The 26,598-nt window shown below is 44.5% G+C and overlaps 1 protein-coding gene across 1 annotated transcript in view; it reads right to left on the bottom strand.

The window, feature by feature from the left end:
- Positions 1–1,747: 1,747 nt before the first annotated feature.
- The window catches only part of LOC120437989 (ribonuclease inhibitor-like), a 37,668-nt gene continuing 12,817 nt past the window's right edge, over positions 1,748–26,598 (bottom strand). Inside the window, exons 5-6 of the mRNA XM_039608477.1 lie at positions 16,884–17,057; positions 1,748–2,413 (exon numbers count right to left, since the gene is read on the bottom strand). Of these exons, the coding sequence (XP_039464411.1) occupies positions 2,278–2,413; positions 16,884–17,057 (310 nt within the window). The 3' untranslated portion in view covers positions 1,748–2,277. The remainder of the gene's footprint in view (positions 2,414–16,883; positions 17,058–26,598) is intronic.

Genomic DNA, 26,598 nt, shown 5'->3' with positions numbered 1-26,598 from the left:
TGACGCCCCCTCATGCGTTTACAAAGATTGTGATATATCAGATACAGTAAATATTCATTTTCATAAGCTAAAATAGACATAGAAGTTCCTGTCTCTATCACATTTTCCATATAAGGCCACTCGCTGCATCCTCCAGATGGTCCTTGGGGATGGCAGTCATCTGGCCACCTCTTCTGTCACCTGTATCTGGGCAAACTCAACTGCAACAAGAAGCTGAATACATTCAGGCCTTCCCTCAAGCCTGTTTCTTGATTAAATGTATTATATGTGTTTTGTAGGCGTGCATGCATTGAACCTTCCATAGCTCCAAGCCACTTACTCCATGTTTCGCCGGGACATTCACGCCCAACGGAGCTTTCAACCTTCTAATCAATTGACTGAGCCACAACTCATTAATAAGCACCAAATTGCAATGTGTATATAAAATGATTACCTTTCCACCTGCAATAAAAGAGTATTATGTGATTATGATAACACCTGCAATATAGACTTTAATGAAATGTTGGCAGCTTCAATAACTGTTTCAATGAAGTGATTATTATATGGTTTAATGCAATGATCATGACTTAATGCAAAGTTAATTAATGCAATGATAATGATAAGAAGCATAAGTAGCAGTAAAATATTCCTTATTCCACAAGAGGAAGAAGTTTAAAAGTAAGCATTTAGAACAGTTTCAAACATCATCTGATTGAACCCATGAATCTGAAAATGTATTTCTGAATGAAAGAGACAGACATGTACAGAATGAACTCTGTTCAACAGTCAGAGTGTTTCTCTAACATGAGGACACTCTTTACACTCAACTCAGCACAGACGCACTGAGGCCTTAGAACCGAGATAAAACCCAGGATAAAGAGTTTGAGTGAAAGTGGTGTTGAAGGTGTGGAGGTGGATCAGCGTGTGTGAGGAGACTCTGTAGAAGGACAGGGTGCCAGCAGGACAGTCCACATACACTGCTACTCTGTTAGAGACAGAGGAGGAGGATGAAGAGGAGACTGTTGTTTTTCTCTTATTGTGTCTGACAGAGTAACCAAATCTATTAGAGCAGTACAGACTCCAGGACTGATCATTCCATCCAAACCAACAGTCATCACCGTTTCCGTCCCTTCTGATTCTTCTGTAACTCACTGATACACAAACATTTTCTCTCCACTCGACCTCCCAGTAACAGCGACCAGTCAGACCATTTCTACACAGCAGCTGATGAAGAACATCAAATCTGTCTGGATGATCAGGATATGACTGAACCTCCTTCACACGTGTCACCTTCCTGTTGTTGTCAGACAGTTGGAGCTTTGTGTTCACTGTGTTTGTGTCGATTGTGAGTTGACAGGAATCTGATGGAGAGAACAAACACAATCCAGCTGCAGTTATTGATCCATCATCTGTTCATTGATTGACACTTTGATGACGGCTCCCGACATCCAGTGTTGGGTGTAATGCGTTACTAAGTAATGCGTTACTGTAATTAAATTGCTTTTGTACTGAAAAAGTAGAGTAACTAATTACTGTTCATTTTTAGGTATTTTAATTACAGTTACTTACAATGTACTTGTACTTACATTGTAAAATAATTAAACTCGCTTAATATCATTATTTAATTTCATCTTCTAAACATAGAAGCCGCAGCTGCCGCTTTAACATCGCTGTAGTGCAGGTGCACGTCATTTTGCGCCAGTTTGCTGCCTAGTCATATTCTAAAGATGTCGGACTCAGCTGAAGCGTGTGGCTTTTTTTATGAAATGGACATATTCCCATCTCTTCACTTTTCTGAAACAAGCAGACAAGTATATTACAGTAATATGTAAGCTATGTCCTGGGGAGAAAAAACTATCGGATGCTGTTAATAGCACGAGTAATCTACTGAAGCGCCTGACACGAGAGCATAGACGAACACTTCTGAGTGATCCTTGTTCATCATCCATGGATAACACCGCGGCAACTCCTGCTAAGCAGGCAAAACTTGATTTTACTTCAGCAGCACAGAAAGCGTCTGAAGGTGAGCTTAAAAAATGACTGCAGGCTACATTGTGGAAGACATGCTACCGCTGCGTACTGTAAAGTCTACGTCTTTAAAAAAAATTATTTATTATTTAAAGAGTTTAATTTCTATTGCTTGCCCACTCAAGGTTTATATGGATTTTAAGATGTATTTAGTTAAATCACTTATTTAGTAATTAAGTTACTTTTCTGACACAGTAATTAGATACAATATTGACTAAGTAATTAGTAATTAATTACTTTTTTAAAGTAACTTACCCAACACTGCTGACATCAGAGACGTGAATGAGTGATGTTACAGTTTGAAGATGGTTGAATGTGTGCTGCTTTGTTTTCATGAAACACATTAAAAACACACTTACACTTCCTCAGACCTGGTCTCAACCACTGGACTCCAGCAGGCTCCACCCTGAAAGGAGGAGGGGGTGAGACCAGCACAGTCTCTTTCAGCATGCACACATGGACATTACATGGCTCTCATAAACATACTGTTAGACATCGATAAAGGAACAGTCCAACATTTTCACAAATACACTTCAATCCATACCTCAAACTGCTGATGATTTGGACAGTACACCACTGCATTGAATGAAATATGACTGATTCAAACTGGACACCTACCTGCCTTTGCTCTCATTCATGACCTTTACTACAATGCTCAAAAAAAGAAAAAACAAACACACTGAAAAACTGTCAGAGTTTGGCATCAAGTCAGTCCAATTTCTGGAATACTGAGCTATTAAATTAAGCACAATAGTGTGGTTGAGATTTTAATGAGATTGTACATGTAAAACAAAATCATTGGTGAGCTCACTCCAAGTGTGCAGGAATAAAATAAATCATAGACACCAGGCACAAACACCAAACTGGATGGCTATATACAACACAAGAAATGGCACACATTGGGAATCAGTAATGTAACATGTAACTGTACTAAATGCTGCAATTACATTACAGCAGCATGGATACAAAAGACAAATCAAAAACAGGCATTTTCCTTCCTCCACACTGAGCTACAATCATTTTTTCTTAGTTTGTGTCCCTGAGGAGGAAAATGCTGCAGTGGTTTATAGTAGAGATATACATTTTATTTTTAATGCACGAAAGGACACAAGTGTGGTTATGAAATACACGCGACATCCAGGACAGAAACAACTTCATTATGCTGCTGACACGACTTTGGCTCTTTGCAACCATCTGCACAGATGGCATGCGATCAAAGTCCCAAAGCCAAAATCCAGAGTAATGTTATAGCTGTGTGGATGCTGTCCAGAGTGCAAAAAAACAGACCCTGATTTTTAACAAACAACAAAGGCAGCGATGACCAGTCAGGCTTAGAGCCTCCATTTCTGCCTGTTCCCTCTTCTAAAGTAGAATCGCTGTGAAGATCAATTTGACATTTTTCTGCTGGTTTGTGTTGTTAGTATTATGCTCATAAATAAAAACTTTCATTAGAACAGAGATTTGTACGGTGGCCCTGAGAGGCCAAACGGACTGCAACTTCAGAAAACACTTGTGTTACGAACTTGCATTTTCATGTGTTTGTTCTGGGCAGGTAACATCTGTTTATGTTAATTCAGCTGTGCCAGGGCCCTGCTCCGATTGGTGCGTGGATACACCGCCCCGACGTGACTGGTTCCAGCTGGAGGACCTGCCCATTAAAAGGAGGCTGGAGTGCTACGGCGAGTGAGGTCCTCGCGTTTCTCCTCAGGACCCAGCAGTGTACCTGTGGCAGTCGTTGGCTGCAGTGTTGTCTGAAAAGTTGTGGAAGTGGAGTGGGTAGGGGTGAGCTGCTGTTTCTTTTGCTCACCAGTTTTCTCCTGTTTTGAACTAGTTAAGGAGGTCAGACTCTGTCTTTATTTTTTGGACTTTGTTTTGGTAAGGTCAGGGGTGCGGGATTTGTGTAGATTTGTTTTGTTTATTATTTTGGCCTTGGCTCACCCTGAAGTGTTGACACTCCCATTTTGTTGTTCCTCTTTTATTTGTCACTTTGTAAATAAATCACACTATAACGAACGGATTTGTTTCCTGTGGCTGCTTGGGTCTTGGGGGGAAGCGAGTGCCTCACTCATGTTATTGCCTGGCCCTAGACGGGTCGTAACATGAATTGGGGGCTCGTCCTCTGCCTTGTTCTGTGGTTGTTCTCGTGTGTTTTGGTCTGTTTGGCAGTTTTCTTAGTGTGGGGGTGCAGTGGGTGTGTGTGATTATGGAGTTTTCTTTGGGTGGTTTTGTTACTTCGCCTTCATGGGATAAGTTGGAGAAGTGCAAGAAAGAGGATTTGCTGATTATTGCTAATTTTTATGATGTTCAAGTGTCCTATAGTGCCCGTAAAGCAGAGGTTAAGGACGCTTTGTGTGCAGGGCTGGTGGAGCGAGGCATCCTTTCTGCCCCGAAGGCAGCTGTAGAGCAGCCTGGCGGCGGGGGTGTGCAGGTGGCTCCGGAGGCTGAGCCGGTACCGGATTCCAAAGGGCCTGTTAACGTGGGGTGGAGTCTGATGCGGCTGAGGTGGAGTCTGGTTCAGCTGGGACGGAGTCCGAAGCGTCCAAGTCTGGTACGGCCGGGGACCCCCTGGCGGGGCGGTCTACGGAGGATCTCCGTTTGACCCTCCGAATAAGGGAGGTGGAAACCCGTGCTAAAGAGCTTGAGGTACAAGCAATGCACCTCCATGTCAGAGCTTTGGAGCTGGAGCGAAAGCCCTCCACCCCTCTCTCCACAAGTGCCTCTAGTCGTCCTAGTACGTCCACAAGTGCCTCTAGCCATCCTAGTACGTCCACCACTGTCTCAACTGGTTTTGACATCACTAAGCATGTGAAACTGGTTCCTCCGTTTCGTGAGGCCAAAGTGGACTCCTATTTTAACGCTTTTGAGCATATAGCAGCCGCGTTGAGCTGGCCGAAGGAGTTTTGGCCACTGTTGTTGCAATGGAAACTGGTCGGGAAAGCCCAGGAGGTGTGTACCAGTTTATCAATTGAGGATAGCCTTGATTATGACATCATGAAGAAGACTGTGTTGCAGGCATATGAGCTTGTCCCGGAAGCCTACCGTCAAAAATTTAGGAAGTGTGAAAAAACTGCCAATCAGACGTTTGTGGAGTTTGCCCGTGAAAAGAGTCACTTGTTTGAAAGATGGTTGCAGGCCAGCAAAGTGAAGGATCTTGAGGGGCTGAAGGAGCTTCTTTTGTTAGAAGAATTTAAAAAATGTTTGCCGGACCAAGTAGTCATTTATCTGAATGAGCAAAAGGTGACGTCACTTGCCAAAGCTGCAGTGATGGCTGATGAGTTTACTCTCACTCACAAAACTATATTTTCAGCCGCTGTCGCACAAAATATCAGGGTGGGACAGGAGAGGAAAATACAGTCACCAAGGCTGGGACGGAAGGATAGACAGGAGGATGGTGGAAATCGCGACTGTTTTTATTGTCGTGAACCCAGACATCTTATCGCTGTCTGTCCCGCGCTCCGGAGGAAGGACCAGCGCAAAGGCTCCAAAAATCCAGCCGGCGTAGGTCTCATTAAAGTTGTGCCTTCGCCCAAAATGCGTTCCACCCATGATTTGCACCATGCGAATGCTGAAATAGAGCCACGTTTTAAACCATTTATCACCAAAAGCTTTGTTTCTGTAACGGGAGAAGAGAAGGATAAGGTGCCTGTTACTATTCTTCGGGACACAGGTGCGCATCAGTCATTTGTGTTGGATAGTGTACTGCCATTGTCAGATAAAACTGCTTGTGATTCAGATGTGTTAGTCTGGGGAATGAAGATGAGCGTTCTTCAGGCACCGCTACACAAGGTGCATTTGCATTCACCCGTGATAACGGGGCATGTTAAAGTTGCCGTGAGTTCCCAGTTGCCTATTAAAGGGGTTTCATTTATCCTGGGAAATGACTTAGCTAGTGGAACAGTTTTTCCACCACCCGAAGAGGTGGAAACTCCTGTTGCTTCTGTCACTGATGCTGCCACCTCTATGTCAAGTGTGTTTCCTGTTTGTGCTATTACTCGTGCGCAATCATGTAAATTTGATGTTATGGGTGTCGCTGACACATTTATGGTGACGCTAAACGAAAGAAAGTCTCCCAGCTGTGAGAGTGGAAGAATAGAAAGCGGCAATGATGTGACAAAACTGATGCCAGAGCTGGATGAAAAGTTAAATAGGGATGCATTGATCACCGCTCAGCAGAATGACTCGTCACTGACTCCCTGTTTTATATCCGCAGCCACAGGTGCAGAAAGTAGATCCTCCACTTCTTTTTTGTACAAGATGGAGTTCTTATGAGGAGGTGGTCCCCTGACCAGAGTGGTTTGCGTGGTGCTACGCAGGTGGTGGTGCCGAAGCCACATCGAGGGCACGTGCTTAGCTTAGCGCATGATGCCAGCATGGCTGGACATCTCGGGGTGAACAAAACTTATCATCAGGTGTTGCACAACTTCTTTTGGCCGGGGCTGAAAGCTGATGTGGTGGCATATTGTCGTTCCTGTACCACATGTCAGATGGCGGGGAAACCTAACAGATCAATTCCACCTGCTCCACTACATCCTATTCCAGTAATAGGTGAACCGTTTGAAAAAGTAATATTGGATTGCGTGGGTCCCCTGCCAAAAACTAAATCCGGACACCAATACATACTTACAATAATGTGTTCAGCAACAAGGTTCCCGGAGGCAATTCCACTACGCATGCTGAAAGCAAAACCGGTAATAAAAGCGCTAATTAAGTTTTTCTCTACTTTCGGGCTTCCAAAGGTTATTCAAACAGACCAAGGAACAAATTTTACTTCAAAAGTGTTTGCGCAGGTTGTGAAGGAGTTGCAGATAAAACATGTAAAGTCCAGTCCATACCACCCGGAAAGTCAGGGCACTCTGGAGAGGTTCCATCAAACCCTCAAAGCTATGCTGCGCAAGTTCTGCGCAGAGTCTGGTAGAGAATGGGATGAGGGTCTCCCGTTTTGTTGTTCCTCTTTTATTTGTCACTTTGTAAATAAATCACACTATAACGAACGGATTTGTTTCCTGTGGCTGCTTGGGTCTTGGGGGGGAAGCAAGTGCCTCACTCATGTTATTGCCTGGCCCTAAACGGGTCGTAACATGAACTGGGGGCTCGTCCGGGATTTGAACCCGGGTCCTCTCGCCGTTATTGTTGTTTGCCGTCAGGGAGGCCACTCAGGAATCCTTGGGATTCAGTCCTGCTGACCTGGTGTTTGGACATGTGGTCCGCGGCCCCCTCCGGCTTCTGAAGGAGAAGTGGTTGTCAGAAACTTCTGAAGCTCAGCATAATGTCCTTGATTATGTTAGCGGACTTTGGGAAAAACTCCACCTTGCATGCCAGTTAGCTCGGGAAAATCTGACAAATACGCAGGCTAAGATGAAAGCTTGTTATGATAAAAAGGCTGTTTGCAGAAGTTTCCAGCCAGGCGAGAAAGTGTTGGTGTTGCTGCCTGTGGTAGGGTCCAGTTTGCAAGCCCAGTTCACTGGCCCATATGTGGTGGAACAGAAACTCAGTGACCACAATTATGTGATCCAGATCCCAGACCGCCGGAGAAAGTCCAGGGTTTGTCATATTAATATGTTGAAAGCGTATCACTCGAGGAGCCCTTCGAGTGAGCCATCTCCAGTGTGCACCGCTAGTGTTGTTTCTCCTTATGAACCCTCTGATGACGGACTGCTTGAGAAAAATTAAGCGCTGGGTAGCGGACGGTTGAAAAATTCGGAGATCTTAAATGATTTAGACACATATTTAGCCCACCTGTCTGAGCCCGCTTGAGCTGACATCACTGATCTGATAGAGAATAATTTATCACTTTTTTCTGATCATCCTCGTCAAACTGCAGTCCTGTACCACGACATTGACGTGGAACGACATAAACCGATTAAGCAGCATGCTTATCGAGTGAACCCAGTGAAAAGAGCGATAATGCAGAAGGAGGTTGGCTATCTCTTGGAACACGGTTTAGCTATTCCGAGCGCCAGCGCGTGGAGCTCGCCGTGTGTGTTGGTACCAAAATCTGACAATACTCCTCGGTTTTGTAATGATTATAGGAAAGTTAACGCTGTTACTAAACCTGATTCATTTCCTCTTCCTAGAATGGAGGATTGTATTGATAGAGTGGGATCAGCATCTCTTGTAACCAAACTGGATCTGTTAAAAGGTTACTGGCAAGTACCCTTAACCCCCAGAGCATCTGAAATATCTGCTTTTGTCACACCAGATCATTTTCTCCAGTACACGGTTATGCCATTGTGGGTTGCGTAATGCACCCGCTACGTTCCAGCGCCTTATGGCCAAAGTACTGGTGGGCCTGAGTAACTGTGATGCCTACTTGGATGATGTTTTCATTTACTCATCCACCTGGTCTGACCACTTACAAACCCTCTCTCGCGTTTTCAGCTGTTTTCAGAAAGCCTCGCTTACACTAAACCTAACCAAATATGAATTTGGCAGAGCCACCATCACATACCTGGGAAAACAGGTGGGTCAGGGACAGGTACAGCTGGTGACTGCAAAAATACAGGCTATTGTCGAGTTTCCAGTTCCCCAAACGAGAAGGGCGCTGTGCCGATTTCTAGGAATGTGTGGTTATTACAGAGGCTTTTGTAAGAACTTCGCTACTGTTGTCGTTTCTCTCACCGATTTGATCAGCCCGGTGAAGCCTTTTGTGTGGATGCCTGTTTGTCAGACTGCTTTTGAATCTGCGAAAGCATTGCTGTGCAGTTCCCCTGTTCTTACGGCACCTAATTTCACATGCCCTTTCAAGCTCGAGGTTGACGCTAGTGCATCTGGCGCAGGAGCTGTCCTTATGCAGGAAAACCCTCGCGGCATGGATCGCCCAATTTGCTATTTTTCCAAAAAGTTCAAGAAACATCAGATGAACTACAGCACTATTGAAAAGGAGGCTCTTGCCTTGTTGTTAGCCCTGCAGCATTTCGAGGTATATATTGGATCCAGCTCTATCCCCGTTCAGGTATTCACTGACCATAACCCATTGGTGTTTCTCTCCCAGATGCAAAACTCAAATCAGAGACTTATGCGGTGGTCCCTTCTTTTGCAGGATTTTAACCTGCAAATCAAACATAAGAAAGGGACGGAAAATGTCATCGCTGACGCTTTGTCGAGAGCAGTCTCTTAGTTTGGAAATTAAACAATAGGGGGTTGTTTAATTCTTATGGAAGGGGGTGTTACGAACTTGCATTTTCATGTGTTTGTTCTGGGCAGGTAACATCTGTTTATGTTAATTCAGCTGTGCCAGGGCCCTGCTCCGATTGGTGCGTGGATACACTGCCCCGACGTGACTGGTTCCAGCTGGAGGACCTGCCCATTAAAAGGAGGCTGGAGTGCTACGGCGAGTGAGGTCCTCGCGTTTCTCCTCAGGACCCAGCAGTGTACCTGTGGCAGTCGTTGGCTGCAGTGTTGTCTGAAAAGTTGTGGAAGTGGAGTGGGTAGGGGTGAGCTGCTGTTTCTTTTGATCACCAGTTTTCCCCTGTTTTGAACTAGTTAAGGAGGTCAGACTCTGTCTTTATTTTTTGGACTTTGTTTTGGTAAGGTCAGGGGTGCGGGATTTGTGTAGATTTGTTTTGTTTATTATTTTGGCCTTGGCTCACCCTGAAGTGTTGACACTCCCGTTTTGTTGTTCCTCTTTTATTTGTCACTTTGTAAATAAATCACACTATAACGAACGGATTTGTTTCCTGTGGCTGCTTGGTTCTTGGGGGGGAAGCAAGTGCCTCACTCATGTTATTGCCTGGCCCTAGACGGGTCGTAACACTTGCAAAAAGAAAAACACTTGCAAAAAGAAAAACAGCTGCAAAAAGAAAAACAGCTGCAAAAAGAAAAATGCTGCAAAAAGAAAAATGCTGCAAAAAGAAAAATGCTGCAAACAGAAAAACACTTGCAAACAGAAAAACACTTGCAAAAAGAAAAACACCTGCAAAAAGAAAAATGCTGCAAAAGCACACAAAGCACAACGGAAATGTTTCTGGGGAGACAATAAACCGACGGACCAGTTGCACGAACCAAAACATGCTAACAGCTGTGTCCCAAAACGTCAGCTGCATCCTTCGGAGGACCCGGGATTCGCGGTATACGTGAGCCGGGTCCTCCGCAGACCAAGAATGCCGGAAGTGCGAGGTTGTGAAATGGGACGGTCTAGCCTTCAGATTTGCGTCACCGCTGTCTTGGTGGAGTTTAATAAACTCGGCCGTCTGCTCCTTGCTATCTAAAATATAACAGGCATAAATTCTCAACCGTCTCACAGTTCTGTTTAATTAGTTTTCTGTTTGACGTTTATTCAGCTGTGTGAAAACCACGGAGGAACCCACCCGATGGATTAATAAAGTTTTATTTAATCTAATAATCTAATAACTTTGATCTCAGCCTAACCGATTTACTCACGAACAAATAAAACACTGAAATAAGCCAAACAATAACATTTTTAGGTTGTCTAAGTGACTTATATATCACTTATATATATATATATATATATATATATATATATATATATATATATATATATATATATATATATATATATATATATATATATATAGATAGATAGATAGAGATACTCTCTCTCTCTCTCTCTCTCTCTCTCTCTCTCTATCTCCGGAACAAAACACCGAAAAGGGCAAACAATTACATTTTTTTATGTTATCCGAGTGACTTGTATATCATGTTTAACCTGAGTAGTGAAAGAGCGAGGGTCTGAAAACGATGAAGCCGGGAGTCCGCTGCTCGTCACACTTTTGCGTCGGCAAAACGTCGACACACTTTTGCAAATATACGATGTCTTGATAAACCAAGCAGATATTTGTAATTTACACAGCTACTTTCTCGCCTGAAAATATGTTAAAAGTTTATTTTGCGACCCAGAAAGATTAATAAGACTAATTTTAAAACTTAGTAGCGGCTGCCATTGTTGGCAGCTGAAATTTGGCTGGGCCGCGCTATGAATTCTGGGATATGGTGGGCCACGAAGGACACACCCAACCCATCCTTCAAATTCGGGGAAATGAAGGACGCATTTGTTGGCCGCATTTGAAGGAGTCGACGAATTCGGACAGCCTTCGTCGCCTGGCTGTGACGTAATCGGCCTTCAAATGCGGCCTCCGGAGGATGCAGCCGACGTTTTGGGACACAGCTAACAAGTGCACTGGGACTGGGAGATACTTCAAAGAAGTGGAAGCGGGGCGGCCAAAGAGTAAACTTTCAAAAGTTGTGAATATTATGTCACTTATTTATGTGCAAATGTTTATTAATGAAGAACATTAAAACATTACTGTTGGCCACATGCCGGCAAAGTTATGTGACATTAGCGATGTTTGTACTTTCAGCGTTTACTTTGTTTTGAAGCCTTTACTTTATACGCCGTTGAATAGTTGACCTTAATCTTACAGAGAATCTGATGATTTTGTGGATAATTAAAGTCAGTCATATATCCACAAACACAACAAGCTGAAAGTCAGTGATGCTGCTCGGTTTGCAGTCCTGAATATGACGGCACAAGCAGGATTCACTGCACTGTTAATGTTAGCTATGTTATATTGCTGCCTCTGTTCGGTGGTGTCGAGCCAAACGGGCTTTAACGTGTGTTTGAACGAGCTGACGGTTCACTCGTTAAGCTGAAAGAAAGATGCTTTAATCACAGGAGTCACACATGTGTCCACTGGACCATCTGGGAACTCTTCTTGTTTAGCACTCGTAATAACACAAACACTAAATCCTCCTTCTCTTGTGCTGTTTTGTAGCAGTGTGTACACCTGAGACTGTCACCTGTCTGTCTGTCCTGCACTCTCTCTCTGTTTCTTTCTCTCTGATTGTGGAATAAAAGTATGAACATGTATTTATAAGTTACACTTGTGTTTGAATGCTGCAGCTTATCACACATTTGATTTCCCTGTGTGACGACTGCACGTGTCCAGAGTGAGGACAGACTGAGGGACCCACTGCTGCACATCATCTGTGAGGCTTTGCACCCCTGATGATCCACCAGGACAAACTCAGCAGTGTGTGAGGAAGAGGAGGAAGAAGAGCCAGCAGCAGCTGACAGATGGAGAGTAGAGCCGCTGCTGCTCCACATTGAAAGGAGCCAGTTGAGGTGGTTCGGGCATCTTACAAGGATGCCCCCTGGGCGCCTCCTGGGTGAGGTGTTCCGGGCATGTCCCACCGGGAGGAGGTCCCGGGGCAGACCCAGGACACGCTGGAGAGATTATATCTCTCGGCTGGCCTGGGAATGCCTTGGTGTTCCCCCGGATAAGCTGGAGGTGGTGGCTGGGGAGAGTGAGGTCTGGGCCTCTCTGCTTAGGCTGCTGCCCCCGCGACCCGGCCTCGGATAAAGCGGATGAAGATGGATGGATGGATGGATGGATGGATGGATAGCACTGCTGTGTTTGTAGCATCATATTGCTGTAATTGTTTATATGCTTTATATATTCTGAGGTAAGTTGATCTATAGTGTTACATCATATTCTATAAGGATGTTATGTGTTTGTGTACTTTCTGCTCAGTTTGACCGATTTAGCAGAAGTCAGCCTGTTTAAGCCTCTGATATCTATTCTGTATGACTTAAAGCAGTTATGACATGGTCTGATTTTCTCACCCAATAAAGGAATATTTCATATATCAGTCTCCTCTTCATTCTATCAGAAACAGTTATCACAGCTCGTACATTTGCTTTTTCCACATATATATATAAGCATTGAGCCAAATTTAGTAATGCCAACATATTAAAAGAACAATATTTGTCTCTTATATATAATACATCTATAGATACACTGTCAAAGATACTTATCTTTGAGTGAAGATTTAAGGTGAAAGGAAAGATAAATAAATGCAACTTGAATCTTTACTGAAGCTCAGTGTTTGGCACAGAGTTCATGTTCACTGCTGTAATAACTAATAATGATTAATATAATAACTATAATATTAGGCATACTATATTTACATTACCAAAGTGAGATGATTTTAGTCTCATGGACAACATTAGCTAATTGTTATTTACTAGCTAATCTTAAATGACTGTTCAGTACAGAAATGAAGCCCAAAAATCATGTTTTATAGTCCTGTGGTTTCAGCCTCAGATATTTATCAAATCACACAAAGCTCATGTAGAAACAAATGTACAAAATATGTTCTCCTTCATTTCTGTCAAACAAAGCTGTATGAATCGTTTCCAGCTGTTAGTATCATGGTTGCTAGGCAACCTGGGCAGCGCGACGGAGGCTAGACCGTCCCATTTCACAAGCCTACAAGCCTCGCACTTCCGGCCTCAGCGGTCTTTGAGTACGCGGCCCTTGAGGACCGTTAAGGCTGCGTACTTTAAGGCTGCAGACCCTGAATTGGGACACAGCCCCTGAATTGGGATACAGCCATACATACATGTTTTGGTTTGTGCAACTGCTCCGTCTGGTTATTGTCTCCCCAGAAACATTTCTGCTGTGTTTTGTGTGCTTTTGCAGCATTTTTCTTTTTGCAGCGTTTTTCTTTTTGCAGCGTTTTTCTTTTTGCAAGTGTTTTTCATTTTGCAGCATTTTTCTTTTTGCAGCATTTTTCTTTTTGCAGCATTTTTCTTTTTGCAAGTGTTTTCTGAAGTTGCAGTCCATTTGGCCTCTCAGGGCCACATAGTGTTACATCATATGTGTGCAAAGCCAGACAATTAGTACTGTGCCTCAGAAACAAAGTTATTCTTAGTAATGTTAACTTGCAATGAATAAGTTGTCCTAACATAGATATCTTAATTAAACTTCACTTAGTTTTTGTTAGGCAACAATTTAGAATAATTTTTTTAAGTTCGGGGAACTAATTAGATTTCACAGTGAAATGGTTAAATGAATAAATTTATTTGGAAAGTAATTAAGTTGGATATTGCATTATTTTAAGAAAAGGGACAATTGCTGTGTAATCTATTATTCTTTTGGGTAACAATCCCAAAACTAGTAATGATTATAACTTATTGTTGGTTTTCACTTATCATTATTTTCATCCTCTCTTTTTCTTCCGCCCAGATGTGTTAAACCTGGCTTCATGCAGCCATATTTAAACCTCTCATATTAGCTTTAACACCTCTGTTTTGTCAGTTTGTCTTTAAGTATCTTTCCATGTTCATGAGATGTCCTACTCTACTGTGCATGCTGGATTTTTCAAAGTAAATTTTAAAAAAGAAGTAAAACACAAAAATGTCAATGTTGCTTCAACGAATTACTGAGCCACGGCTGTAAATACTTACGTGATATTATGTATATATAATTTTTAACACATTTGCAAGAAATCTCACCCACATTTTTTCACCCTGTCATGATTAACGATTGAATTATTATTTCTTTACATCAAAATATTGCAGACAATCCATTTTGGAATAAGACATGGCAAAATGTGGAACCAGTGAAGTGAAAGGCTGTGAGTATTCGCCAATGCACTGCATTTAGTTTACTCTCATTCATGACTTTGTCTCTAGTAAACTGCTATCTTTGGATTTTCACCAAACAAACCTCTACTGTGACAGCTTTGCTTCCACTGGAGCTCAGCCTGCCCTTCGACAAACACAAACCTCTTCCTCTAGACCACAAGTAAGAGATCCACATTTCCTGGTAGCTATAAATTATGGGACAGTATCTATGTCCTCTCCTTTCATGAAGGATGCTCCAGTGTCTCCTCTGCTGAAGGAGGTATTAAAGGAAGCATTGAAGCACCTTTCCTCAGTATTTGGAGAATTCAAGTAGCTCTTATTGTTTTTCATGCTTCCTGTGCCTGCTATGGATTTCTGTTTGATGGACTTTGTGTTTCCTGATGTTGGACCTTTGCCTTTTGGCCACTAAAGGCTTCTTTTGACACTTTTTGCCTCTGCATGTTTCACCTGTCCTCATAATTATTTCAACTTTCATACAGAGCATTTCAGGGTCAGGCTCCTGTGTATGGGGCTCTAAAGTATGTGGCAAATTAACCCTTTAAGACCTACCATAGAAACAAGTCCGCAAGAGCTTATCTTTATATTTTAACATGCTGTAGTGACATTTTTGGGAGCATTTCAAGTTGCTATACATCAATACAACCATTATAGCCCAAATCTTAATAATATGCATGCATTAAGAGCATAGGACCTACATAAATTGCAAAAAAGTGCCATAACCACAAAAGAAAATGAAAATCATTTTTTACATATATTTCTAGTTAGAGAAATTTAAGAGGTGTATCCCTCAAAACTGTAAATACAAAAAAGTTGCATAAAATAGCTTCCAACAACAGTAAAGTTGTTTTGAATGTCTTCATAGTTGTATTTTTGAGATACACAAATGTTATATACTGAAGGAAAAACGAAAATAAATATTATAATGCAAATTTGCAAAAAAACAAAAAACAAAAAACAGAATGTGCATAAAAATAAACTATTTCCAGAGTTCTAAGCATACCAGAAAATATACAGAAAAGCATAAAGTCAAACATGACTTTTAAAAACACCAGTTTAGGCCCCGAAGGTAAAAAAAAAAAAAAACCCTACATTTTCCGCAAAAATGGCATCACTTCCGGTTTTGGGCAGGTAATGGCAGACATGGGATAGTTCGCGCTGACGTCTATTCCAACGTAGGAAGTGTTATGAACAGCTGATCGGATCGGCAAAGCGTGTTTCTGGAATATTATGTTTTTGTGGCTGCAAGTGCTTTTTATGCAATTTTTGCAAAGCTATATGTGGAAGGAAACCGTGACCTAGGGCAAGCTAATGGAATAAGATGTAAGTACAACTCCTCCAGTTTCATATGCAAAATAAATTATTGCGCTAGCTTACGTCGTGGCAGTTCTACAGGGATTTAAAAATAGTTACGCAAAACAGAGTGTGCCCGCTCCAACCAGTCTTAAGGGGTTAAAAAAGTGAAAATAAAATGTTCCTTTCTAATGCTTGGTTGAAAACACCTTGCTGGATTTTGTTAGACACCTGTTTCAATGAGTCTTCTCCTTGTGTGCCTTCCTTGGCTCCTCTGCTAAAATCTCTCATGGGAGGGGCTAAGATCTCAGGAGTGCAGTGGAGGATGTGCAAAGTGAGAAATGAGAACGGGACACAGACTGAAAAGCTTGTTGAACTTAGCCAGGTCTGTGGGACAGACACTAAATTTGTCATGTTTGAACTCAGTGAGTGAGATGGAGAGTGATGGTGGAGATAGAGTGCAGGGATTGTGTTAAGAAAATGCTTTAGTTCCTCACATTTTTATGCAATCTTTTTGTTCAGCTCACTGAATTAAACCTGAAAGTCTGAACTTCAACTGCATCTGAGTTTTTTCATTTAAAATTCACCGTGGTAACCAACATTACAAAATGTTGTCTCTGAACAAATATTTATGGACCTAACTGTAGGTCTACTTTTAATGAAACTCTCAACATGACTCAGTTATCAATAATGTTCCTCAGGCAATCGTGGCTCAAGAGTTGGGAGTTTGCCTTGTAATCGGAAGGTTGCCAGTTCGAGCGAGACTTGGACAGTCTCGGTCATTGTGTCCTTGTGCAAGACACTTAACCCGTTGTCTACTGGTGGTGGTCAGTGTCCGGCAGCCTCGCCTCTGTCAGTGCGCCCCAGGGTGGCTGTGGCTACAATGTAGCTTGCCATCACCAGGGTGTGAATGGGTGAATGACTGGATGTGTAAAGCGCTTTGGGGTCCTTAGGGACTAGTAAAAGCGCTATATAAATGCAGGCCATTTACCATTTACCATTCCTGCAAACAGACTCCTTGGAGACCCTCTACATAAATATGCATGTACTATCTAGTTAGACTAGTGTGTCTGTCACTGAAAATCTTCCTGCATGTGTGATTGTTCATGTCTCATCTGCAGGAAACAAACAGGGAGTGAGTGAAGGACACAGGAAATGTTTCCAGCTCTTCCTCCTCTATCTGACATTCTCTCCATACCTGAGAATGTTCAGTCTCCAGCCTGGATCCTTCACTCCAGCCCACAGCAGCTTCATTCCTGAGTCTCCAGGATCATTGTAGCTCAGGTCCAGCTGTCTCACTTGGGAGGGTTTGGAGCTCAGAACTGAGGCCAGAGAAGTACAGCCTTCCTCTGTGATCAGACAGCCTGACAGACTGCACACACACAAAACAACAATCCATCTGTCAACAATCATTTTCTGTTTGTCACATACAATAACATCTATCCATTTCCATCCTTTCAATTAACTTTCTTTTATAAGTGACAATTCCTCACAGACAACAACAGTCATCTCAAGTTGTTTAACAGTGTAAGGCATAGGTGTCAAACTCTGGCCCACGGGCCAAATTTGGCCCGCAGCCTAATTACATTTGGCCCGCGAAGCCATACCAAATTACTATTAGAGCTAGCATAGTGGTATTATACAGCTAATATATATATATTGATTAGTATTAAGCTTTGCTTGTTCCATATTTAGTTTTTCAGCAAAACATGTTTGAGTCCATAAGAAAAGATTCATTCTTACATCTGGAGGAAGATTTTTTTTTTCAATAAATATTAATGTTAGCCCACGACTTTGTTCCAGTTTTGAATTTTGGCCCACTGTGTATTTGAGTTTGACACCCCTGGTGTAAGGTAACAGCCTACAATATTAGAGAGAAAGCCCCAACCATCAGACAATCCACTTTGAGCAGCAATTGGTGATGGTGGGAAGAAGAACTCCCTTTGACACAAAGGTCGTCACAGTGAAAACAGGCTCCAGTAGGAGCATCTACCATGACTGGTTGCAGGGTGAGGGGAAAGAGAAGAGATGCGCTCAGAGAGACAAGAACAAAATACAAACTAAGGAGAGAGAAAACAAAAGTTCAAGACATGCAGTAGTAGACATGAAGTTAATCCAAAATGCTGCAGCAAGAGTCCTGACAGGGACTAGAAAGAGAAAGCATATTTCTCCTGTATTGGCTTCCCCTCATTGGCTTCCTGTTAAATCCAGAATTGAATTCAAAATCCTGCTCCTCACATACAAAGTCTTAAATGATCAGGCCCCATCTTATCTTAATGACCTGGTAGTGCCATATCATTCTATTAGAGCACTTCGCTCTCACACTGCAGGCCTACTTGTTGTTTCTAGAGTATTTTAAAGTAGAATGGGAGGGAGAGCCTTCAGTTTTCAGGCCCCTCTTCTGTGGAACTAGCTTCCATTTTGGATTCAGGAGACAGACACTATCTCTACTTTCAAGATTAGGCTTAAAACTTTCCTTTTTGCTAAAGCACATAGTTAGGGCTGCACCAGGTGACCTTGAATCCTCCCTTAGTTATGCTGCAATAGACATAGGCTGCCAGGGCATTCCCATGATGCATTGAGTTTTTCCTTTCCAGTCACTTTTCTCACTCACTATGTTTAATTAGACCTCTCTGCATTAAATCATACTTGTTATTAATATCTCTCTTCCACAGCATGTCTTTATCCTGTTTTCCGTCTCTCACCCCAACCGGTCGCAGCAGATGGCCGCCCCTCCCTGAGCCTGGTTCTTCCTGTTAAAAGGGAGTTTTTCCTTCCCACTGTTGCCAAAGTGCTTGCTCATAGGGGGTCATATGATTGTTGGGTTTTTCTCTGTATCTACTGTACAATATAAAGCACCTAAAGGTGACTGCTGTTGTGATTTGGCGCTATATAAATATATTGAATTGAAAAAAAAAAAATAGTGGCATTTAAAAGCATCAGGAGTGAAAAGAGGAAAGTGGAGAAGAAAGCAGAGCATCATGGGAAGTCCACCAACAGACTGAGCCTATTGCAGCATAACTAAGGGATGGTTCAGGGTCACCTGATCCAGCTCTAACTATAAGCTTTATCAAAAAGGAAAGTTTGAAGCTGATCTTCAAAGTAGAGAGGGTGTCTGTCTCCTGATCTCAACCTGAGAGCTGCTTCCACACTAAGTCCAACATAACCAGTCTTTTTTTGTGTTACCTGCTTTGACAAACCCTCAAATCCCAGTCAGAGATAATGAGTTTCATGACAATGATAACCTTTTTCTCTGTTAACCCAGGCTTTCTGTTTCAGGATCTGTGCACGCTCACATGACAAGGAGCACTTTAAACATAATTTAACTCATTTCACTAAATGGATGGCCTGCAGATGAACTGGTGCTAGAGATCATAAAGAACATCAAATAAAACAGTCAAATTCAACACGTTAGATGTAAATATGAGATTAATGTTGCAGACAATCATTAACCTGCTGGATTCATGAACATCAAGGGTGCAGTGAGTGGTAAAATAAATATTTGAACTCAGTGTGCTCAGTGTTACTGTCTATTCCTAACATGATGGCTACACTCACAGACCTGGAGACATGCAAACAAAATGCCAACATTTTGTTGGCATTTTGTTTGGCGATGGTGATCCTGGCTCAAGAGTTGGGAGTTCGCCTTGTAATCGGAATCGCCTTGTAATTGGAAGGCTGCCGGTTCGAGCCCCGGCTCTGACAGTCTCAGTTGTTGCGTCCTTGGGCAAGTCACTTCACCCGTTGCCTACTGGTGGTTGTCAGAGAGCCCGGTGGTGCCAGTGTCTGGCAGCCTCGCCTTTGTCAGTGCGCCCCAGGGAGGCTGTGGCTACAACGTAGCTTGCCATCACCAGTGTGTGAATGTGTGTGTGAATGGGTGAATGACTGGATGTGTAAAGCGCTTTGGGGTTCTTAGGGACTAGGAAAGCGCTATACAAATACAGGCCATTTACAGGCCATTTTATGCCAACAGTTTGTATGTGTGTCTTTCTGGCTGCTGTTACAACCAAATTTCCTGTTGTGGGACAATTAAAGGATTATTCTATTCTATTCTATTCTATTTTATATGTCAAAACTACTGCACTCCAGATTCCAGGAGCTCAAGTGTATACCTAGATCTGAGAGGGCTGAAGTTTGGGCCTCAGTCACCAACTTACTCAAGGAACAGAGAGTTGTTGGAGGGAAACCTTGGGAGCAAAAACACCCAAGCCACCAAAGAAAAACTTGGACTATGTGTGCCTTAGCATGTGCTACTTACGGTGGGGAATCTCCTGTATAGCGCTTTGTTTCCGGTGTGATATTCGCTCCTTGTTTACAGTCGGGGTTTTCCAAAACAAGTCAACCAAAAGTATGAATAGACTGCCAATTTACATTTCTCAACATGTCTTGGGCATTTACCGAATATATCTGTAGATGATGTTCATCAACTTGTTGATATTTTCCCCCCGTGCCTCAGAGCAAAAGAGACTCAGATTCGAATTGTATATTTCTCTGTATTTGTATACAGTTGTCCCTCGCTTCTCGTGGGTGTTATGTTCTAAAAACAACCCGCGACAGGTTAAATCTGCAAAGTAGCCAACTTGATTTTTTTTTACAATTATTATAAATGTTTTAAGGCTTTAAAACCCCTCACTACATACCATTTATATGTCACAGTCAGGCTGTGAAGCTGATTGTAAACATTTGAGGAGTGGACCCAAAATGCAGACATCAAGGCAAGCGGAACAAAACTTGAATTAACAAAAAGTGAGCCGTTTAATATGGCTGATAGAGAAATACAAAATAATACATGAGGCAAACAAATATGAGAATAAACAATAACCTAAACTAGTGAAACTAAAAATAAACATGAAAAACACAAAACATGAAACTTGGCATGTATACAAAGCTACCTGGAACATGGAGCATGGAAACGTGGCACAAAAGACAACAGATGACCTGCCAATTAATGAACAGAAACACACAAGCTGTGTCCCAATCCAGTGACCGTACGCTTCGTAGGGCGCATTTGTAGACCGATTACGTCACAGCGACGCGACAAAGGGTGTCCCAATTCGAAGTGTACTCCAAATGCGGTTCACAAATGCGCCCTTCATTTCCCCAAATTTGAAGTCTAGGTCCAGTGTAGACTTCGTGGCCCCACATATCCCACAATTCATAGCCCGTCAGTGGGTATGGATAATTTTTTTTTTTTAAATGGCAGATTGCTGAAGAGGGGCGACCGAAGAGTAAACTTTCAGAAGTAAGTACTGAATATTATGTCACTTATTTATGTGCGAATATTTAATAACGAAGAATAGTAAAACATTACTGTTGGCCACATGTCGGCAAAGTTATGTGACATTAGTGATGTTAGTACTTTCAGCGTTAACTTGCAAGCCAGCAAGCAATTTATTTTTATAGCACTTTCAGAACAACCCCCAGCTAAACACAAAGTGCTGTACACTTGACAACTTGGTTTTAAAGCCTTTACTGTAAAATATATGCCGTTCAATAGTTGACCTTAATCTTACAGAGAATGTGATGATTTTATGGATAATTAAAGTCAGTCATATATCCACAAACACAACAAGCTGAAAGTCAGTGAATGCTGCTCGGTTTGCCGTCCTGAATATCACGGCACAAGCAGGATTCACTGCACTGTTAATGTTAGTTACGTTAAATTGCTGCCTCTGTTCGGTGGTGTCGAGCCAAATGGACTTTAACGTGTGTTTGAACGACCTGACGGTTCAATCATTAAGCGGAAAGAAAGATGCTTTAATCACAGGAGTCACACGTGATTTTCACAGTTTGAATTTTAAACTATTCTGCTCTTTCTGCTAATTGCAGCTATGACATTTGGTACTTATTACTATTATAGTTTTTAAAATATTACACTTTCCTTTTTTTTGTCCTATTGAAATGAATGGGAAACTTTCACAATTCTGCTAAAACTTGCTTGTTTTTGAAACTTAACTACATCCTCATACTTTCATGTAGAAACTCCATTCAAACTTTAAAATTTTCTAAAATTTTCTAAAATTATTGGGCTATTCATGTTCAGCTTTTCATATCTGTTATCGTTTTATTCTTATCCCTCTTTAAACTTTTCGGTTGCATAATTGTGATTTTTTAGAAAATACATGCATTGTTATGGTTGCTATGCAGTTGACCTAGAGTGGGCCACTGGTCCTTTCTGAATCTTTTCTTCATGTCTGAACAACTTCTTACTACTCGCTCAGTTTTCACTTAACCCCCACAAATTATACATCAAAACGTAGGTATTTTTTGCTAGTTTTCAGAAAATGTCACTATGATTGATGTGGGACTTACAGATTTTTGGCAAATCTCCTCAGAGCAACACAAAGTCTGAAAACTCTCCATAGGAGCTCAATGGGGACTTTCCTCGGAATCAGCACTGGAATTCTCCAATGAGACACATATTCAATATCTCCTTAACGAGGCGAAGTTAAGACATGAGGCTTGTGCTGATATATCTTCACACACTCCTGACGCTCATATTTCAAGAATTGTTTTTAATCACCTATTGTGGCAGACCACCAGGTGGCTCCACTCACACCCGAGTTGAAGGGAAGTGCTGGTGTGGAGATTTTGGCGGTTACTGTATGTGAAGTGTTTTGTAGAGAGTTAGTTAATAAAGTTGGAGTGAGACACTGAGACCTCTCCTGTCGTTATTGCATACCTCCACATTGGTGACCCCAGTGGCGAACATGCTAAGGCTCGACGACGAGGCCAGCTCCGGCCTGGAAGCATCGGCTGCCGCCGGACTTCCACCTCCGCCGATGGCTGCGTTTGCTGTGGCGCTTAAATTGCCGGATTTTGGGCTTCACGACCCTCCTTCATGGTTCGTCCACGTGGAAGCTCAGTTTGCTCTTCGTGGAGTTTCAGCCGACGATACTAAGCACCACCATGTGGTGGCCTCACTTGACCCGCTGTCGACCCGCTGCGTGATGACTCTCCTCCGGGACCCCCCAGCCCAAGCCAAGTACACCGCCCTCAAGGCACTGCTGCTGCGGCGTTACTCCCTCTCTGATGCTGAGCGGGCCGAGAAACTCCTTTCCCTCGCGGGCCTGGGCGACGGCACCGCTCTCGAGCTCATGGAGAGCATGCTGTCCTTACTGGGCGCGGATGACGGAGGATTCCTCTTCACCCACCTCTTTCTCCTACAGCTGCCGGCTCCAGTGCGCGCTGGCCTTGCCAACTCCCCGCTATTGGCCTCCAAGGATTACCGCTCCCTTGCGGAAGAGGCGGATCGCATCCTCCTGGCTACCAGGAGTTTCGGCGTCCAGGCGATTGTCCCAGACTCACCAGCGGTTTCCCCCGCCCCCTCACCGATGCTCCAGGGGCCCTCCGACTCGTCCACGGTGGCTGGAAGCGCTGCACGGCGACACCGTGGAAAAGGGCTTTGTTTTTATCACCAGCGTTTTGGCGCGAAGGCACGGCGCTGTCTCCCGCCTTGCAGTTTCCAGACCCAGGGAAATGGGCACGCCAGCGCTCTGTAGCAGCCGCGACAGCTGGCAACAAGGAACGGCTGCTGTTCATAGAGGACTCATGTTCGGGGAGGCGTTTCCTGGTGGACTCCGGCTCACAGAAGAGCCTTCTTCCCCCGGCTGGCTCGGACAGGCTAGCTGAGGGCTGCAGGCCGTTGCTAACTGCGGCTAATGGCTCCCCCATCAAAACCTTCGGTGAAAGGTTTGTGACTTTTTGCTTTCATGACCGTGACTTTCAGTGGAACTTTGTTGTTGCTGCTAGCTCTGTGCCTATAATAGGCGCTGATTTTCTTTGTGCTCACGGACTGCTGGTTGACGTTGCTAACAGACGTTTAATTGATGCTGTGTCATTTTCCTCATTACCCTGTTTGACTCTGGGTGCTCAGCCCGTGGTACATGCTAACTCAGTAGATTCGGGTGACGCTTTTCACTGTTTGCTTTCTCAGTTTCCCTCACTCACTGTCCCCACTTTCTCGAGCACTGTGACGAAGCACGGGGTGGAGCATTACATAACTACAGTAGGACCCCCGGTGTTCGCGCGCGCGTGCGCGCCGCCTAGACCCTACCAAACTGGCCGTTGCTCGGGGAGAGTTTGCCACCATGGAGCGCCTGGGCATCGTGCAGCGTTCGAATAGTGCCTGGGCTTCCCCGTTACACATGGTGCTCAAATCTGACGGTCGGTGGCGACCTTGTGGGGATTTCCGCCGTCTCAATAATGTCACTGAGAACGATCGTTATCCCATTCCCCACATCCAAGATTTTTCCGCCCATCTTGCGGGGACCTCGGTTTTTTTCAAAGATCGATTTGGTACGGGGATATCACCAGGTTCCCATGCGCGCGGAGGACGTCCCTAAAACTGCCGTCATTACACCTTTCGGCCTTTGAGTTTCTGCGCATGCCTTTTGGCCTGAAAGGTGCCGCCCAAACCTTCCAGCGGTTGATGGACTCGGTCTTGTGCGGGCTGCCCTTTGTTTTTGTATATCTTGATGATATACTGGTGGCCAGCGGCTCGGAGGAACAACACATGTTCCATCTGCGTCAGGTTTTTCGCCGTTTGGCGGAGCATGGACTGATCATTAATCCATCTAAATGCCAGTTTGGGTTGCCAGTTCTCGACTTCCTCGGGCACCGTATTTCCGCCGAGGGCGCGGTTCCGTTGCCTGACAAAGTCCGAGCTGTTTTTTTCCGCGTCCCACGAATGTTAAGGCACTGCAGGAATTTTGGGGGATGGTGAATTTTTACAACCGTTTTCTCCCCAGAGCGGCGCATCTGCTGAAACCCCTTTATGGGGCGTTAAAAGGTAAGAAGGCTAATGGCTCCGTTGACTGGTTCCCAGAAAGCATCCAAGCGTTTTCTGATGCTAAGTCGGCGTTAGCTAATGCTGCCCTTCTGGCCCACCCATCCCCGTTGGCGCCGATTGCGTTGACCACCGATGCGTCGGACATAGCGGTGGGTGCGGTGCTGGAACAGCGAATCTCGGGTGTCTGGCAACCGCTCGCCTTTTTCAGCCGTACGCTACGTGACAGCGAGCGCAATTACAGTGTTTTTGACAGGGAGCTACTGGCTCTCCATCTGGCGACTCGTCATTTCCGTTTTTTTCTTGAGGGCCGTGACTTTACCGCATACGTGGACCACAAACCCTTGACGTTTGCCATGTCCAAGGTTTCTGATCCATGGAGTACACGCCAGCAGCACCAGTTGGCAGCCATTTCTGAGTTTACCACGGACATTCGGCACGTGGCTGGTAAATCCAATCATGTGTGACTGTTTGTCCCGTGCGCTGGTTTCTCCCGTCTTTCTCGGCATGGACTACTCCGCCATGGTTGCCGATCAGAGCAGTGACCCAGACATCCTCGCACTTAAATCCATGCAGACGGGCCTCATACTGGAAGACAGACCCGTGCAGGACCGCGGTCCCCTCCTGGTCTGTGATGTTTCCACCGGCCGCCCTCGCCCGGTGGTTCCCGTTTCCTGGTGTCGTCAAGTTTTTGACTCTGTACATGCTCTCTCTCATCCGGGGGTCCGGGCCTCTGTTAAACTGGTCAGCTCTAAATTTGTTTGGCCGGGCCTTCGCAAATCGGTTAAGGAATGGGCGGCGGCGTGCATTCCTTGCCAGCGTGAAGGTTCATAGACACACCAAGGCGCCCCTAGAGCAGTTCTTCATACCCGGCAAGCGTTTCGATCATGTGCATGTCGATCTGGTGGGTCCTCTGCCGCAGTCACAAGGTTTTACGCACCTTTTGACTGTTGTTGACCGCACCACCCGGTGGCCGGAGGGGGTCCTCCTGGCGTCCACTACCGCAGCAGTGGTGGCCAAGGCGTTTTTGTAAACCTGGGTCTCGCGTTTCGGCCCCCCCGTGGACATTACCTCAGACAGAGGCCCCCAGTTCATTTCTGAGCTTTGGTCGGCCATGGCTGATGGACTGGGGGCCAAGGTCCACCGCACAACCGCATAGAACCCGCAAGCTAATGGGATGTGTGAACGGTTCCACCGGTCGCTTAAGGCTGCTTTTCGCGCATTCTTAAAGGATGGCAATTGGGTTGACCGCCTCCCGTGGGTTTTGCTTGGGCTGCGCTCTGCGGTTAAGGAGGATCTCGGCGCTTCCCCAGCTGAGCTAGTGTTGGGTCAGCCCCTCCGCGTGCCTGGAGAATTCTTGCCCAAGAACCCTCCCCCCTGCTTTGATCCCTCAGTGCTTTCTCTCAACCCGCTTTTGCACTCGCTTCGGGTTCCCGGTCCGGTGCACCATTGCCTGCCTGACACTTTTGTTCCAAAGACTTTAGAGACTGCTAAGTTTGTTTTTGTCAGGCACGATGCCCACAGGACGCCGCTGCAGCCGCTGTATGACGGCCCATTCAGGGTTATCGAACCGGGCCAGAAACATTTTGTTTTGGATTTTGGGGGTCGTAGAGAGACTGTGTGTGTTGACAGACTTAAACCTGCACATGTTCTTCCGGACAGTCATGTAGTGCCGGCTCAGGCCCCTCGCCGTGGCCGCCCTCCTTCGACGGGGTTAACCGGCTCTGGTTTTCCCCCCAGGACTACCCCCCGACTACCGGCATTTGAGCCTCCTCCTGCCGTTCCTGCTCGCCTTCACGAGCCTCGTTCACGGGATGGACCTTCCTCTGCCTCTTCTCTCCCTTCCAGGTTCAGTCGTTCGGGCCGTTTGCTTAGGCCCAGGGTCTTGGACTGCATGGAGACCTAACTGTGTGTTCGGGGGGGTTATGTGTGGCGGACCACCAGGTGGCTCCACTCACACCCGAGTTGAAGGGAAGTGCTGGTGTGGAGATTTTGGCGGTTACTGTATGTGAAGTGTTTTGTAGAGAGTTAGTTAATAAAGTTGGAGTGAGACACAGACCTCTCCTGTCATTATTGCATCCCTCCACACTATTACCATTCTGCCATGAATTACGTTTGTTTGAGG

The sequence above is a fragment of the Oreochromis aureus genome, linkage group 3 (genome assembly GCF_013358895.1).
Source record: "Oreochromis aureus strain Israel breed Guangdong linkage group 3, ZZ_aureus, whole genome shotgun sequence".
Taxonomy (NCBI): Eukaryota; Metazoa; Chordata; class Actinopteri; order Cichliformes; family Cichlidae; genus Oreochromis; species Oreochromis aureus.
This window is presented reverse-complemented; position numbering and strand designations above follow the sequence as displayed.